The 16,564-nt window shown below is 39.9% G+C and overlaps 1 protein-coding gene across 2 annotated transcripts; it reads left to right on the top strand.

Moving 5' to 3' along the window:
* The first annotated feature begins 572 nt into the window (after nt 1-572).
* Nucleotides 573-15,035, top strand: C2H7orf78 (chromosome 2 C7orf78 homolog). 2 transcript variants are annotated; one of them, XM_069960610.1, is made up of 6 exons: nt 573-616; nt 8,139-8,579; nt 10,519-10,603; nt 12,170-12,312; nt 12,554-12,628; nt 14,768-15,035. In XM_069960610.1, exons 1-6 carry the CDS (start codon nt 608-610, stop codon nt 14,804-14,806), a joined length of 792 nt encoding a protein of 263 aa, XP_069816711.1. In that variant the 5' UTR covers nt 573-607; the 3' UTR covers nt 14,807-15,035. The 2 variants fall into 2 exon arrangements, with proteins under 2 accessions (XP_069816711.1, XP_069816712.1); XM_069960611.1 differs by lacking the exon at nt 573-616 and adding an exon at nt 6,382-6,691.
* Nucleotides 15,036-16,564: the final 1,529 nt, after the last annotated feature.

Raw genomic sequence — 16,564 nt, 5'->3', positions numbered from 1 at the left:
CAGCGAAGACTTTTCTGATATTTGCTGGAGTACCCCTTAAAAGATACAAGGAATGTTCTATGTCTTGCTTCCAGCCTGTGCAGAGTTCAGTTTTATTGCAGAGGGACGTCCAGACAACGGCCGAGCAGCTGCTGGGAACACATCACACATAATGGTGGGAACAATGCAGAATCCATCCATTCCCAAAATCTGATAAAAAACCAGGTGTGCCGGGACCCCCACCCCAGATCTCCTATAATGTGCGGAGACCTGTAATCAGCCTGGAGTCCCAGCACTGCCGTATTGTTTATAGGGTGGTGTCTCTGGGGGAGGGGGCGCCGTGTCCGACACAAAGACGTTTATTTTATTTTATTTTAAAACTGAAAAAAAAAAATGTATTCTGAATAAAAAAGCTGATGGAAGGAGTAAGGAAGGGGGGCGAGCATGGAGGGAGGAGAACACACAGCTCTTACAGGGATTATACCGCACCACGCATTTCAGGGTCACACTGACCCCCACAGATTTTAGGAACACAATGAAAGAAATATCTGATGTGATCAAGTAGGAAACATTACAGATAGATAAAGAGAACATTAGTGTGATTGCTGGAAGACGGATCAGAGAGATCATGAAACACGTAGGAGGATCTCAGTATAGTGTAATAAGGTCACACATAACATCTATCTATCTATCTATCTATCTATCTATCTATCTATCTATCTATCTATCTATCTCCTATCTATCTATCTATCTATCTATCTCCTATCTATCTATCTATCTATCTATCTATCTATCTATCTCCTATCTATCTATCTATCTATCTATCTATCTATCTATCTCCTATCTATCTATCTCCTATCTATCTATCTATCTATCTATCTATCTATCTATCTATCTATCTATCTCCTATCTATCTATCTCCTATCTATCTCCTATCTATCTATCTATCTATCTATCTATCTATCTATCTATCTATCTCCTATCTATCTATCTATCTATCTATCTATCTATCTCCTATCTATCTATCTCCTATCTATCTATCTCCTATCTATTTATCTATCTATCTATCTATCTATCTATCTATTATCTATCTATCTATCTATCTATCTATCTATCTATCTATCTCCTATCTATCTATCTCCTATCTATCTATCTCCTATCTATTTATCTATCTATCTATCTATCTATCTATCTATCTATCTATCTATCTATCTCCTATCATCTATCTATCTATCTATCTATCTCCTATCTATCTATCTATCTCCTATCTATCTATCTATCTATCTATCTATCTATCTATCTATCTATCTATCTATCTTCTATCTATCTATCTATCTATCTCCTATCTATCTATCTATCTATCTATCTATCTATCTATCTATCTATCTATCTCCTATCTATCTATCTCCTATCTATCTATCTCCTATCTATCTATCTATCTATCTATCTATCTATCTATCTATCTATCTATCTATCTCCTATCTATCTATCTATCTATCTATCTCCTATCTATCTGTCTCCTATCTATCTATCTATCTCCTATCTATCTATCTCCTATCTATCTCCTATCTATCTATCTATCTATCTATCTATCTATCTATCTCCTATCTATCTATCTATCTATCTATCTATCTATCTATCTATCTCCTATCTATCTATCTCCTATCTATCTATCTCCTATCTATTTATCTATCTATCTATCTATCTATCTATCTATCTATCTATCTATTATCTATCTATCTATCTCCTATCTATCTATCTATCTATCTATCTATCTATCTATCTCCTATCATCTATCTATCTATCTATCTATCTATCTATCTATCTATCTCCTATCTATCTATCTCCTATCTATCTATCTATCTATCTATCTATCTATCTTCTATCTATCTATCTATCTATCTATCTATCTATCTATCTATCTCCTATCTATCTATCTATCTATCTATCTATCTATCTATCTATCTATCTCCTATCTATCTATCTCCTATCTATCTATCTATCTTCTATCTATCTATCTATCTCCTATCTATCTATCTATCTATCTATCTATCTATCTATCTATCTATCTATCTTATCTCCTATCTATCTCCTGTCTATCTATCTATCTATCTATCTATCTATCTATCTATCTATCTCCTATCTATCTATCTCCTATCTATCTATCTATCTATCTATCTCCTATCTATCTTCTATCTATCTATTATCTATCTATCTATCTATCTATCTATCATCTATCTATCTATCTATGATCTATCTATCTATCTATCTATCTATCTATCTATCTATCTCCTATCTATCTATCTATCTATCTATCTATCTATCTATCTATCTATCTATCTCCTATCTATCTCCTATCTATCTATCTCCTATCTATCTATCTATCTATCTATCTATCTATCTATCTATCTATCTATCTATCTATCTATCTATCTATCTATGTTCTGACCTATAAGAACATTGGTCCCAACTTGTGGACCCATAGCTATTATAAACTACAATTCCCAGCATGCCCTGATAGCCACAATTTGTAGATGATATTTATTTTTACCAATTTCCTTGTAGATCTCTTGAGCGTAAAATAATTTCCCATCCACCGCAGGATATTTCCTTCTGTGTTTCCTGAGTGAAATGAATATCCCCCCCTCCCCCGTGTCCTCCGGCCCCCCATGACTCCAGCAGATCCCAGACTCCTCTCACTTACAATCTTTCTATTCTTTTTTTATTTCTTTCTATGTAAATGAAGATCAATGTTTGAGTAATAAAGAGTTCTGCAACTTTGTCTTTCATTTTCAGGATCCCGGTGGTCAATGAGAATTTGCCCCCACACGGACCTGCCGCTGCCCTGTATCCAGTCTGTGATATAATCTTCGCCTCACATTAATACATTTTTGCAGGTCCAAAATTTTTATGGACGAAATGTCCGTCACATCCGCGAATCCGTATAAAATACAAATGAGCTATCATTTTAAACCGCTCTCACTTTTTTTTTTTTTTTTTTATTGCTGATCTGCGAAAAAAATCTGGATTACGGATGCATTACGCATGAAATTTTTTGTAGATTGCAGTTGAAGATTGCAGACATCATATACAGTCCTGAAAAGCTGCTGAATGTGTGAATGTAGGCTAGACTAGACAATCTCAATCCCACACTTGTGTTTTGTCCTGGGTGTCTCTGTTACTAGAGACAGAATCCCCCTGACGACAGGCAGTGGTCGGCAGATTACAAAGAAGGGAGACACCTAGTGGCCAAGACTTTTGTGCTGTTTTTTTTTTTTTTTCTGGGGTAAGGAGTACATGTAAGGAGTATATTTTGGTAAATTAGGTGATATATAAACATGTTAGGAATCCTATGAGCCGTCACATGGAGTGTTTGAAATGACAGTGACCATTTAAACACTCCTTAATAGAACTAAATTAGGCAGAAGTTCGAGGGATTTCCTGCTTCGAACAATTACTTTTTTGTTACAATAATTGTATTTTTTGACTTCTACCAAACTGTGAATTAATCAGGATATAAAGGGGGAGATTTATCAAACATGGTGTAAAGTGAAACTGGCTCAGTCGCCCCTAGCAACCAATCAGATTCCACCTTTCATTTTCCAAAGAGTCTGTGAGGAATGAAAGATGGAATCTGATTGGTTGCTAGGGGCAACTGAGCCAGTTTCACTTTACACCATGTTTGATAAATCTCCCCCTAAGTGTTTAGTTTCCCCACAGTGCCACCACAGGTCACAGGCAGTATTACAGGGATCCTGTTGAGATGCATAGGCTGTGTAATACATGGTCATGTTGGGTCCTCCAGAGCAAGAGACACTCTTTGCAGCTATTCTATACTCTGGTTGATACATGATGGCAATTTACAGAATAGGGTGCGAAATAATGGGTTTAAAGTGATAGTTCATCAAAATGTTCTCTTTCAAATCAACTGGTGCCAGAAAGTGCCAGAGATTTGTAATTTACTTCTATTAAAAATAAATAAATAAAAATCTCCAGTCTTCCAGTACTTCTCATCTGCTGTATGCCCTGCAGGAAGTGCCAGATATTTCTAATTTACTTCTATTAAAGAAAAAAAAAATCTCCAGTCTTCCAGTACTTATCAGCTGCTGTATGTCATGCGGAAAGTGGGGTATTTTTTCTAGTCTATGGGGATTTGCTGCTGCTCTGGACAGTTCCTGACATGGACAGAGGTGGCAGCAGAGAGCACTGTGTCAGACTGGAAAGAATACACCACTTCCTGCAGGACATACAGCAGCTGATAAGTACTGGAAGACTGGAGATTTTTTTAAAATAGAAGTAAATTACAAATCTTTTTTTACTGTATATAGTGGATCAGGCATGTCCTGGGCATTGTAAATAGGAGATGCAGATGTGGAGGATGCTGCTCTGTATACAGGTGTACAGGGACTGAGCTCTTATTCATGACAGCTTGGAAGACATAGGGGTCCTGCAGACGCCTGTGGACAGCTGGGGGCTCTGTCAGGAATTCTGCATATGATAATCTCTAGACCCCAATAAAACCATGGACATGAATGTGTAACATATGGAAAGGGCTGGAGGACGTCACTGGTTATAGGACTTGTCAGGGACCCCCAATAGTCATGTCATAGGGGTGGAATGCAAACTCCAGGATTAATATAGTGCAGTGCTGTCCAACCTGCTGCAAAACTACAACTCCCATCATGCCCTGACAGCCGAAGGCTGTCAGGGCATGATGGGAGTTGTAGTTTTGCAGCAGCTGGAAAGTGGTAAGTTGGAAAACACTATAGAGGATGTGTGATGGGTCAGCACCATAAGTATGCCTGGGGGTCACAATGCCCTCATATGCACCCCAGTGTTTGCCCCCGGAGAGACCCCCCCATTGGATACAGCAGGTCTCCACATTCATAGAGGTAAGAGAAGTTCAACAAGACGCCGGAGATCTGACTCGTATCCCTCTAAATATCTGTTACCAGAGACAGATGTGTCTTCAAAGAGCTCACCTAACACCGCTGGCTGAGATACGGCCTGCTGGCGGCATCAAAGGGAGATGGAAACCATCCCGAGTGTACCCAACTGATGGAAAGAGGGTCATTACTGCTGGAGAGTATCACACATGGGAGGCTTAGATACATCCACAATAGCACAAATGAGAGGCTTAGATACATCCGCAATAGCACAAATGATAGGGGTAGATATATCAGCTTAGAAGATGGTATCACACATGAGAGGCTTAGATACATCAGTATCACACATGATAAGCTTAGAGACATCAGCAGTATCACACATGGGAAGCTTAGAGACATCAGCAGTATCACACATGGGAAGCTTAGAGACTTAGACATATCCGCTCAACAACCACCTCAACTGACCAGACAGTATCACACATGTTATGCTTAGATACAGCAGGTTACCAGACAATATCACACATAATAGGCTTAGGTACATGAACTGAACAGACAGTATCACACACGATAGGCTTAGCTACAACTCAATAAACAGTATTGCGAATAATAGGGTTATCAGCCTAACAGAAAGTATCACACAACATAGGCTTAGATACACCAGCAGACAGCACACACCACTGTAGATACCACACATCACATTACTCAGGGCTTCATCTCATTTTCTGATATTTATTCCTAATAGTTTTCTCCTTATTATGTCCGTGCGCCATCTAGTGTTCATCCCGTGTAACTGCACACACAGATCCTGGCTGCAGGACACATCTGGGGATCATTCTCTGCACTGTATATATATATATATATATATATATATATATACACACACACTCAGGATCATAAGGAGCTGAAACACACAACGTCTTCTAGACCAGTGCTTCCCAAACGTTTTCTACTGGAGCCTCACCCAACAGACCAAGGCAATGCCCGGGCCTCACCAGACTGACCATGAGGATGCCCGGGCCTCACCAGACTGACCATGAGGATGCCTGGGCCTCACCAGACTGACCATGAAAGCTGTCTCCTCAGCTGGGCCTCACCAACAACTAGGGGGCGCCTCACAGTTTGAGAAGCACTGGTCTAGTGTACAAGGCGGGTGCAATCCAGGAAGCAACCTACTCCTACCCTACTCCTAACTCCTATGAAAGGCCTGAACTCTCAGAGACCTCCGATGACTAATGCTGTACCAGAAGTAACCACTAGGTGGTGCTGGATGGCAACTCTATAGGATTTTGGGGTTTGTAGAAAGAAAGGAAAAGAATAGATGGATAGATAGATAGATAGATAGATAGATAGATAGATAGATAGATAGATAGATAGATAGATAGATAGATAGATAGGAGATAGATAGATGATAGATAGATAGATAGATAGATAGGAGATAGATAGATAGATAGATAGGAGATAGATAGATAGCAGATAGATATTATAAATACATTTGGGCTTTTTTCTCTCTTTTTTTTTTTTACAGATTCTGACAGTGCGGACCCCCTGGTGTCTCTGGAGATATGGGCCCCTATCATACACATTCCCTCCTGCTTTTGTTTTCTTCTTACTCTTTACAGTCAGGAACAATAAAAGTTACATTGTTGCTAAGTTCCCCTGAATTCGCCTTTTACAGTAAACACACAGAAGCTTTGCAGGTTGTATATGGTGAATGGCCGATTACTTAGTATCCTGGCAACTCCGCACCCTGCAGAGACAGACAGCACCCTGAGGAAGGTGTCACCAGCTATACTACCTGACTATAGCAACTACAGAGCTAACCTGGGGTAAGAGAGGAAGCCGGCAGCCCTCCCAGCACTGTATGGATTACTGAATTATTGATTGATTGATTGATTGATTGATAGATAGAGAGGGATATCTTGAGAGAGGGATATCTGGCTATTCCCGTGTTTTGAGACTCGTAACTGGGGCTCCACGGACGCTTTTTTTTGCATATTTAAATTTTGTATGGGACAATCAATGGAGACTCGTAAATGGGTACTCCATTGGAGTTTTTCACTGTTCTCCCTGAGTTCAGTGATTGTTGTGTTTTGTTGGTAGATAGATAGATAGATAGATAGATAGATAGATAGATAGATAGGAGATAGATAGATAGATAGATAGACAGACAGACAGACAGACAGACAGACAGATAGATAGATAGATAGATAGATAGGAGATAGATAGATAGATAGATAGATAGATAGATAGGAGATAGATAGATAGATAGATAGATAGATAGATAGATAGGAGATAAATAGATAGATAGATAGATAGATAGATAGGTAGGTAGATAGATAGATAGATAGATAGATAGATAGATAGATAGATAGATAATAAATAGATAGATAGATAGGAGATAGATAGATAGATAGATAGATAGATAGATAGATTTTGTATGGATTCCAGAATATTCCATTGCACCTATCAGGGTGGATTTGTTTTAAATCAAACTGATTTAAATCACGATTTAAATCACGATTTAAATCACTAGTCAGGAAGGCTTGATTTAAATCAGTGATTTAAATCAAAGTTTCTACCTAAACTAGTTCTTGCTACTTTAACATGCAAGTAGATGAAGATTTTTAGAATCACTTTTTATATTACTTTTTTCTCCCCAGTTTAATGGGTTAATCATTCATATTTGGACACCACTGTTCTGTTGTACTTAGGAAGGAGAAAAATAATCCTGAACTTAATAACAATTTAAATGGATTTATTCAACTGAAACAATAACAACATTACAGCATACGTTATTTGCTTAAACAAACATCCATGTTAACTAATTTGGCTAAACAAAAAAAAAAAAAAAAATAGTCCAAACAATCAGAAACATATTGTCTAACTTCTTGGACTTGGTACTGAAGGGGATGATTCTGTATTCATAGGTTTGTAGAACAATAGGATTAAGGTCTTTTTCTCAACTCTGTTCATGTTGTAACATTTGAGAACATATACAGCCTTTATTCTACTGAGTTAAACAACTCCGCTTTATCTCATGATGGAAGAACCTTTGGATGGTAAAATATTTTCCTCAAAAAGCAGTTTATTGAAAAAAATCCGATTTAAATCAAAAAAATCCGATTTAAATCAAAAAAATCCGATTTTTTTGATTTTTTTAAAAAAATCATTGATTTTTATCCACCCTGGCACCTATACACTGACTTGCCTTGTGCAGCAGCCGCCTGGCATTGAGCTGTTCTATATACTTATAAGTCTTTGCTGTTTTCCCAGGTCACCATGTCCATCAGTATCAGACACCCGGGGGACAATGACTCTCGATACTTCTTCACCAGACAAGTAAAGTTCACGGCCATTAATAATCTGGCCGTAGAAAGAAGCGACAACCATCTGACCCCAGAGGCGGCTCCGCTGCAGAACATCTGGAAGAAGAAACCTCCGGACTTCAGCCTCAGGTTGTACAAATCTCTGAATTTACCGAGAAGATTGGAGGAAACTGATAGGAAGAAGGTGAGAGAGATTCCCAAGAGACCGGAGCTGGAGGGGATCAGAGTCACCCCTCCCCCACCAAGGCTGAGGAGATCCGGGGATCCCCAGAGGTTCCTGACCAGATTCCGCCCAGTGGATCCCTTGGAATCCAGCACGTTGTATGTTAGAAATGGCGTCTACCCTAAGGAGAAATACAAGGACCCCCATCCTCACGACTTCAGACAGGTAAGGAGGTATAACAAGGTGCATGATGGGAAGTGACATGATGTAGATTTGATGTAGGAACCTTAAAGGGGTCATCTGATATCGGAACCTAACAGAGCACACACTCCTTAACCCCTTCGGGACCAGGCTAATTTTCGTTTTTTCCTCCTTGTGCTTAAAGGGCCATAGCACTTGCATTATTACACCTAGAGACCCACATGACCCCCTATTTTTTGCGTCACTAATTGTACTTTGCAATGACAGGCTGAATTGTTGCATAAAGTACACTGCAAAACCAGGGAACAATTCAAAGTGTGGTGAAATTGAAAAAAAAAAACGCATTTCTTTTATTTTGGGGGAATGTGTTTTTACGCCGTTCGCCCCGGGGTAAAACTGACTTGTTGTGCACCAGACAGGGAGATCGCTTCTCCGGGACAACGTCCCGGAGGAGCGATCTCCCCCACTAGACACCAGGGAAATGTTGCATCCGGTAATCAGATGCAGCTGTCATGTTTGACAGCTGCATCTGATTACTGTATTAGCGGGCACGGCGATCGGACCGTGCCTGCTAATACCGGCGGTCCCGGGCTACAAGCGGCACCGACACGGTTCAGAGCGGGGTCGCCGCGCGGCACCGCTCTGAACGCCCCCACCCGCGCGAGGACGTACAGTTTCGTCCTCGTGTGGGAAAGGGTTAAAGGGGATATCCAGTGTTAGAAAAACATGGCCGCTTTCTTCCAGAGACAGCACTGCTCTTGTCACCAATTCAGGTGTAGTTTGCAATTAATCTCCATTCACTTCAATGGAACTGAGTTGCAAAACCTGCACCCAAACTGGAGACAAGAGTGGTGCTGTCTCTGGAAGAAAGCGGCCATGTTTTTCTAACAATGGATAATCCCTTTAAATTCTCTGTGCTGGTGGAAACTCTTCTTACTTTACTATGTAGCTGTTAAAGGGGTTGTCCAGCGAAAATCTTTTTCGTTCAAATCTACTGATATCAGAAAGTTATATAGATTTGTAATTTATTTCTATTAAAAAATCTTAAGTCTTCCCATACTTATTAGCTGCTGTATGTCCTGCAGGAAATGTTTTATTTTCAGTCTGACACAGTGCTCTCTGCTGACATCTCTGGCCGAGAGAGGAACTCTGTCTGGGTTTTCTATGAATCCCCATAGAAAACCTCTCCTGCTCTGGACAGTTCCTGACACGGCCAGAGATGTCAGCAGAGAGCACTGTGTAAGACTGAAAATGAAACATTTCATGCAGGACATACAGCAGCTAATAAGTATGGGAAGACTTAAGATTTTTTAATAGAAGTAAATTACAAATATATATAACTTTTTTGCTTTTCGCTATAAACATTTTCGCTGGAGTACCCCTTTAATCTGTGGCTTCCTATTCCCTGAGATCATGACGCTGACCCTATAGTAATATAAGAGGGCGGGTCACTGCTTCTCACAAGATCAACACACTAAAACACTCTGTGCTGCTGTGGGGTCACTCTCTTTTCAGTACATAACAATCAGCCTTTGACCTCCCGCTTGTCCCTGTCATGTGCAGCTTTATTCTAACTATATACAGCATATGATTGGGTCACTGCAAACAATCCACTGAAACACTCTGTGCTGCTGTTACCCTGTCCTTTCCACTTTATAATTCTCCGTCTCTGACCCTTTACTTGTTTCTCTTCCCCTCTAAATATCATTGAAATACCTGTCACATCCAGCCCTGTACTCAATCATCATCATCATCATCATCAATACACAGGTCACGGCCCCCTACATAATCAACACAGTCATCACCTGAAACACTCTGTGCTGCTGTGGGCCCCTTCTCCTTCCATTACAGTATCACAAGCTTTTATCATGACAAAGGCCTCGCTCAGAGCATGTGCAACATTTACTTGTCTTATTCTTCAATTCCACAATCACTTATACTAATCCATATGATTCCCCCGCAGTACGAGACGGACATCCCGGATTTTGTTACAAGTTATTCCCGGGATCCATTCAACCTAAAGTTTAAAGCCCAAGGTCTGAGTTCTTGTAAGTATTGATATAGGTAGATATACAGTATATACTCATATTATTATTATTATTATTATTATTATTATTATTATTATTATTATTATTTTATTAGCTGTATTATTATTGTATTATTAATATTATTATTGTATTATTATTATTATTAGTTTATTGTTATTATTAGTATTGTATTATTATTATTATTGTATTATTATATTATTATTATTTTTAATGTTTTTATTGTAATGTTTCATATATCTTTATATAAATAAATAAGCTATATATAAATAATAGATCTACAGGATACTATGTAACATAAGCGGTGATTCAACCTCATATGTAGAATATATATGTGCAGCGGTGCAGGTTTCTTTAAGAAGAGTAAACAGATAAAGTTCATACTTGTCCTAGGAGACATCAATGTAATAAGATCTCGTAGTATTTGACACAAAGCAGTTTTATTCCTTGTTGTTCGGTTTCTTCTGCACTCTGTCACCTTTGCTATCACGTATACGTTCACCTTGCAGTCTGTGATATAGTCGGTGATAGCCTCATAGATACCGCAGTATCAGCAGATTTCTCTCTATTAGTCTGTGTAGTGGAGAACAGACATTGTGCTATCAGTCCTCCTTGTCCTGTGTATAATATATATATATATATATTATACACACACACACACACATATAAATATATATATATATATATTATACACACACACACACACATATATATTATACACACACACACATATATATATATATATATATATATATTATACACACACATATATATTATACACACACACGCACACACATATATACATATCTATCTATCTCCTATCTATCTAAGTATATATATATATATATATATATATATATATAGAACACTGATAATTCAGGTACTTGATTTAGTATTCGTATTCCCTTTTATAACATATATTCACTGAATTAATAGGAATAAAATATAGCTTTTATTTGTCTTTTTTTTAAAAATCCAAAACACAGGGAAAAAAAACGAAAACCAATAAACAGTAATTTATCTTCACGACCATCATCTTAGTCCTTAATCATATTTAGTTTTTGTGTGTAACACATATTGCATACTTCTTATTGCACAGTTCCTATTGCACATATGGTATTGCACACTTTGTATTGCATAGATGTTATTGCACTCTTTTATATTGCATTTCTGATTGCACCCAGTCTCTATTGCACTTAGTTGATTGCACTCGTTTAAACTTTATTTTTCATCAATATTGCACATCAAACTGGTATTGCAACCGTCTTTTCTCATGTCTAAGGTGCTTTCATATCATTATCCCCTTCAATATTTTTTAGTATTTTTTCCAAACACGCGTCTATAAATAATATTTCATTTGTTGTATATGTTTTTTTACTTCCCTTTAGAAGTCCGTTCATACACGATATTGCAGCCCTACGCGTTTCTTGTGCGATTAGTCCTCAGGGGCTTGTTGCGCTTGTAGTGTTGGAGCTTCATTGCAGGGTATCCATGTGGTCAGCTCTGATGATGGCCGTACCGTATATATATTAGGGACCATCTGAGATAATTCTTCCTCCCATACTGCAGCGTGTGAACTTCCACCTATAGAAGCCAAGAGGAGCAGAGTGAAGGTGAAGCGCTTCATCCTCCCGAAACCTCCAGACCCCCAGTGGGATTCCCAGCTGATTCTCCCCAGGAGCCCCTGGCCGCCCAAGTCTGCCTCTTACACGGTGAGTGCCTGTCTGCTGTCCTGGATGTGCTGTGTGAGTATACCATGACTTTCTATGTGATATACACCGGGGATCAGTTCCTTATGGTTTTCATGATTTCTGCTTGCTGTCAGGGAATAGAGAAATCGTTCAGTTACATTCAGGTGATGATAACCCGTCCTGACATTCAGGGTGTGCAGAAAGCTGGGTGAACACTTTACATGCTTCTACTATAACTCCCATCATTATATCTATATTTCAGAGGCATAGAAGACGCCGGGGTGTATACACGGCATTCATGGATCGGGTGGAAGAAAAATTCACTGCCAGTAACCAAGTGAGTAAAGCATTTAAAGGGGCACTCTGGTGAAAACTCCTTTCTTTTAAATCAACCCTTTTCAGAAAGTTAAATAGATTTGTACTTAAAGGGGAACTCCAGGTAGAGGTTAAAAAAAATGAAACTTCTGCAGACGCATAACGCATTACTTACCTGTCTATCCCAGTTTTGAAACTACTAAAAATCCATTTGTTTGGGAGGTTTTGCTCTGTTTTGTGTTTCTGTTCTTACTGGTTTAGCGTTTCCCAGAATGCAATGCTTTCCCTCATGTGATCATCACAGCCCCCACCCAATACAATCAGTAAAATTAGTGCAGCAGCTGCTTCTGGCCGGTCAGAGATGGTGAATCACTCAGGGGATTGGGTTATCCAGCCGCACCTCCTGTGACATCACGTCCTGCCCCCTGTCTGCATCATCAGCCTGATCTCAGCAAACACACACAATGTGAGACAGAGGCATGGTAATTGTCTCCTAAGGTGGGAGAGCAGTGGGAGCAGGAGACAATGTGGATTGGCACAGGGGCTATTTTTTTTCACTTCCTGGATGTCTATCAGCTACCAGTGTGGCAGAACCGTACAGATACGGTAATACATTGTATAGACACATCTATATAACTTTTTATGTACTTTTAATAGAAAACAAGTTTTTCTTATCCGGAGTTGCCCTTTAAGTTTCTTTGTACTGCAAAATATTGTGAGGATCTGTTTATTCCATATGGGGGTCTGCTTATTCCATATGGGGGTCTGCTTATTTCATATGGGGGGCTTCTTATTCCATATGGGGGTCTGCTTATTCCATATGGGGGGCTGCTTATTCCATATGGGGGTCTGCTTATTCCATATGGGGGTCTTCTTATTCCATATGGGGGGCTGCTTATTCCATATGGGGGGCTGCTTATTCCATATGGGGGTCTGCTTATTCCATATGGGAAGCTGTTTATTCCATATGGGGGTTTGCTTATTCCATATGGGGGGCTGTTTATTCCATATGGGGGTCTGTTTATTCCATATAGGGGTCTGCTTATTCCATATGGGGGGCTGTTTATTCCATATGGGGGTCTGCTTATTCCATATGGGGGTCTGCTTATTCCATATGGGGGTCTGCTTATTCCATATGGGGGGCTGTTTATTCCATATGGGGGGCTGCTTATTCCATATGGGGGGCTGCTTATTTCATATGGGGGCTGTTTATTCCATATGGGGGCTGCTTATTCCATATGGGGGGCTGCTTATTCCATATGGGGGCTGTTTATTCCATATGGGGGGCTGCTTATTTCATATGGGGGGCTGCTTATTCCATATGGGGGGCTGTTTGTTCCATATGGGGCTGCTTATTCCATATGGGGGGCTGTTTATTCCATATGTGGGGCTGCTTATTTCATATGGGGGTCTGCTTATTCCATATGGGGGTCTGCTTATTCCATATGGGGGTCTGCTTATTCCATATGGGGGCTGTTTATTCTATATAGGGGCTCTTTGTTCCATATGGGGGGGCTGTTTGTTCCATATGGGGGGCTCCTTATTCCATATGGGGGGCTGCTTATTCCATTCTCCTACAATCAGCATTGATAGTACTGGTCTCCTCTTGTAGGACCCCTCCTTTTTGAGGGCCTTACAATGGCTCACTCTGGATGAAACCATTAGGGGGCGCTCTCACTGTGGATGAGACCATGACCGGATATATTAGCCAAAGGCCACATGACTTAGCTGGTTTTTTTGGGGTACATACAGTAGTGGATTATAGTAGGGGCGGCAGCCCGGGGCCCTAAGCTCCTGGGGGCCCATGACCACCCAAAAAGACTTATACTTTCAGTGGTGCACTGTCTCCTGGCTACACTTCCACCATGATTTGCAAAAATCACAGTTTTTTAATGGCAATTTTGCACAAATCAGGACATCATGACATTATCTATCCTGTACTATGAACGCCAGGCTAGTGCCGCCATAGTTACAGTGGGGTGGGGGGGCCCAGGCCTGGTGAACAGCCCGGGGCCTATGGTAAAGTTAATCCGCCCCTGGGTACATAAGCCATTATCAGGGCTCCCAGATTCCGCTGTTACTTTATATGATGTTTCTATTGTTGTTTTTGCTGTTTATTACTGAACAGATTTTATATCTTTTTCTTTCTATTATTTTTTAGGACTCTGAGGAAAGGGTTAAATCACGGCTGAAGCAATAGATCTGATGGACTATGCGGATTTCTACAATGAGGAAATACTCAGGGATTTCAGGTTCTCAGGGAACAATTTAAAACTTTTCATCTAACTTGGAAAATACTTGTTAGGAACTTTCCTTGTGCTGATCCTGACATCACATCACAGTCCATCCACATCCCCATTGCTGACAATGGGTGGGGACAACCTGCTGACTGTTCCCAGGGATCTGCTGAAAGACGCCAATACTATTACATTGTGATTTATACTGATATAATAAATCTATGTTGTGTTATTATGTTTGCTTCTTGGCTTCTGTTCACATTTGAGCCTTCCCCATCCAACAGGAGGATTCCTTGATTCTCTGTCTCTTAGCTGACAGCTGTTTGCAGAGTTATAAAATCATGTTTTCTTCCAAGCTCAAGTGTCATAGAGGCCGGGCTGAGCTGCAGCATGCCGCCTCCTTCCTCCCCCACATCTGTTCGATCCCTTTTTTGTTTTATAATGCAAGTCAATGGAAAATGGATCCTGATGGATATAGTACAACTGCATTTGTTTTTGCATCTCCTTTTTTCCCCGATAAAACAAATGCACTAAACGGACAGCAAAAACACAGTGTGAACCCAGCCTTACCTGGAGGTGCACACCCACACTATCATACATATACACAAGTATACATACACGTTGCACACATCTATGATCTGAAGGCTATATGGTCAGTGAACAAGTCCCCTCCTGTATTCATACAGCTGTGCTAGGAAGGAGCCACCCCTGACCATTCTGTTAGTAGCCAGATACACTGTAAGTCCCGCCCCCAGGACTGCTCAGAACGCCTCCAAAACACCCACTTTAAGGTGTGGTTTACATAAGCTCCACCCCTTTTCTGACTAGTCTAGACATAATGGGTATTGTGTTTTGCAGGGATCCCAGGACCGCCTCAGCTTTTTAGCTGCTACCATAACAATGATCCCCTTGTTGTGATATGTCTTCATTTTACTATTTGCAGTAACTGCTGTTGACGGATCTTATTATGACTTTATTGTGAATATTCAGGGACCCTGAAAACGCGTGAACAGAAGAATACATGATACTAGTGTCAGGATTCAAGAAATACATAGAAGTTCATACACTAAGTAATCACACCATCACATGGTGACCATAGAACAATAGATCCGAGTTTATTGATGATTTCCAGGTAGACGCTGATTGTTATAATTAATGCTGCATGTCAGGTATTCACTTATTCATGATTGAAAAAATGATACAGAAAATCCTACATGCTGGTGGTTTCCAATAATATCGGTAAACAGAAAATATGATACAGTGGAAAATAACATTATTTCTCATATAAATGGACTATGTTGCCGGTTATAGGGGCAGTTCAGCAAAAAAAAAAAAAAAAAAGTCCAAATTAAGTGGTGCTACAAAGTGCCAGAGACTTGTCATTTACTTCTATTAAAAAATCTCCCATCTTCCAGTATTTATCAGCTGCTGTATGTCCTGCAGGAAGTGGTGTATTCTCTCTGGTCTGACACAATGCTCTCTGCTGCCACCTCTGTCCATGTCAGGAACTGTCCAGAGCAGCAGCAAATCCCCATAGAAAACCTCTCCTGCTCTGGACAGTTCCTGACATGGACAGAGGTGGCAGCACAGAGCACTGTGTCAGACTGGAGAGAATACACCCCTTCCTGCAGGACATACAGCAGCTGATAAGTACTGAAAGACTAGAGATTTTTTAACAGAATTCAATCACAAATCTCTAGAACTTTCTGGCACAAATATCA

This window comes from Dendropsophus ebraccatus, chromosome 2 (genome assembly GCF_027789765.1).
Source record: "Dendropsophus ebraccatus isolate aDenEbr1 chromosome 2, aDenEbr1.pat, whole genome shotgun sequence".
In the NCBI taxonomy this organism is placed as follows: domain Eukaryota; kingdom Metazoa; phylum Chordata; class Amphibia; order Anura; family Hylidae; genus Dendropsophus; species Dendropsophus ebraccatus.
The sequence above is the reverse complement of the archived record's forward strand: the minus strand, read 5'-3'. Positions and strand labels throughout refer to the sequence as shown.

Coding starts and splice junctions, on each gene's coding strand:
- C2H7orf78 (XM_069960610.1), top strand. Junction 12,313..12,553: donor CCAAGTCTGCCTCTTACACG/GTGAGTGCCTGT, acceptor TCTATATTTCAG/AGGCATAGAAGACGCCGGGG. Junction 12,629..14,767: donor AATTCACTGCCAGTAACCAA/GTGAGTAAAGCA, acceptor ATTATTTTTTAG/GACTCTGAGGAAAGGGTTAA.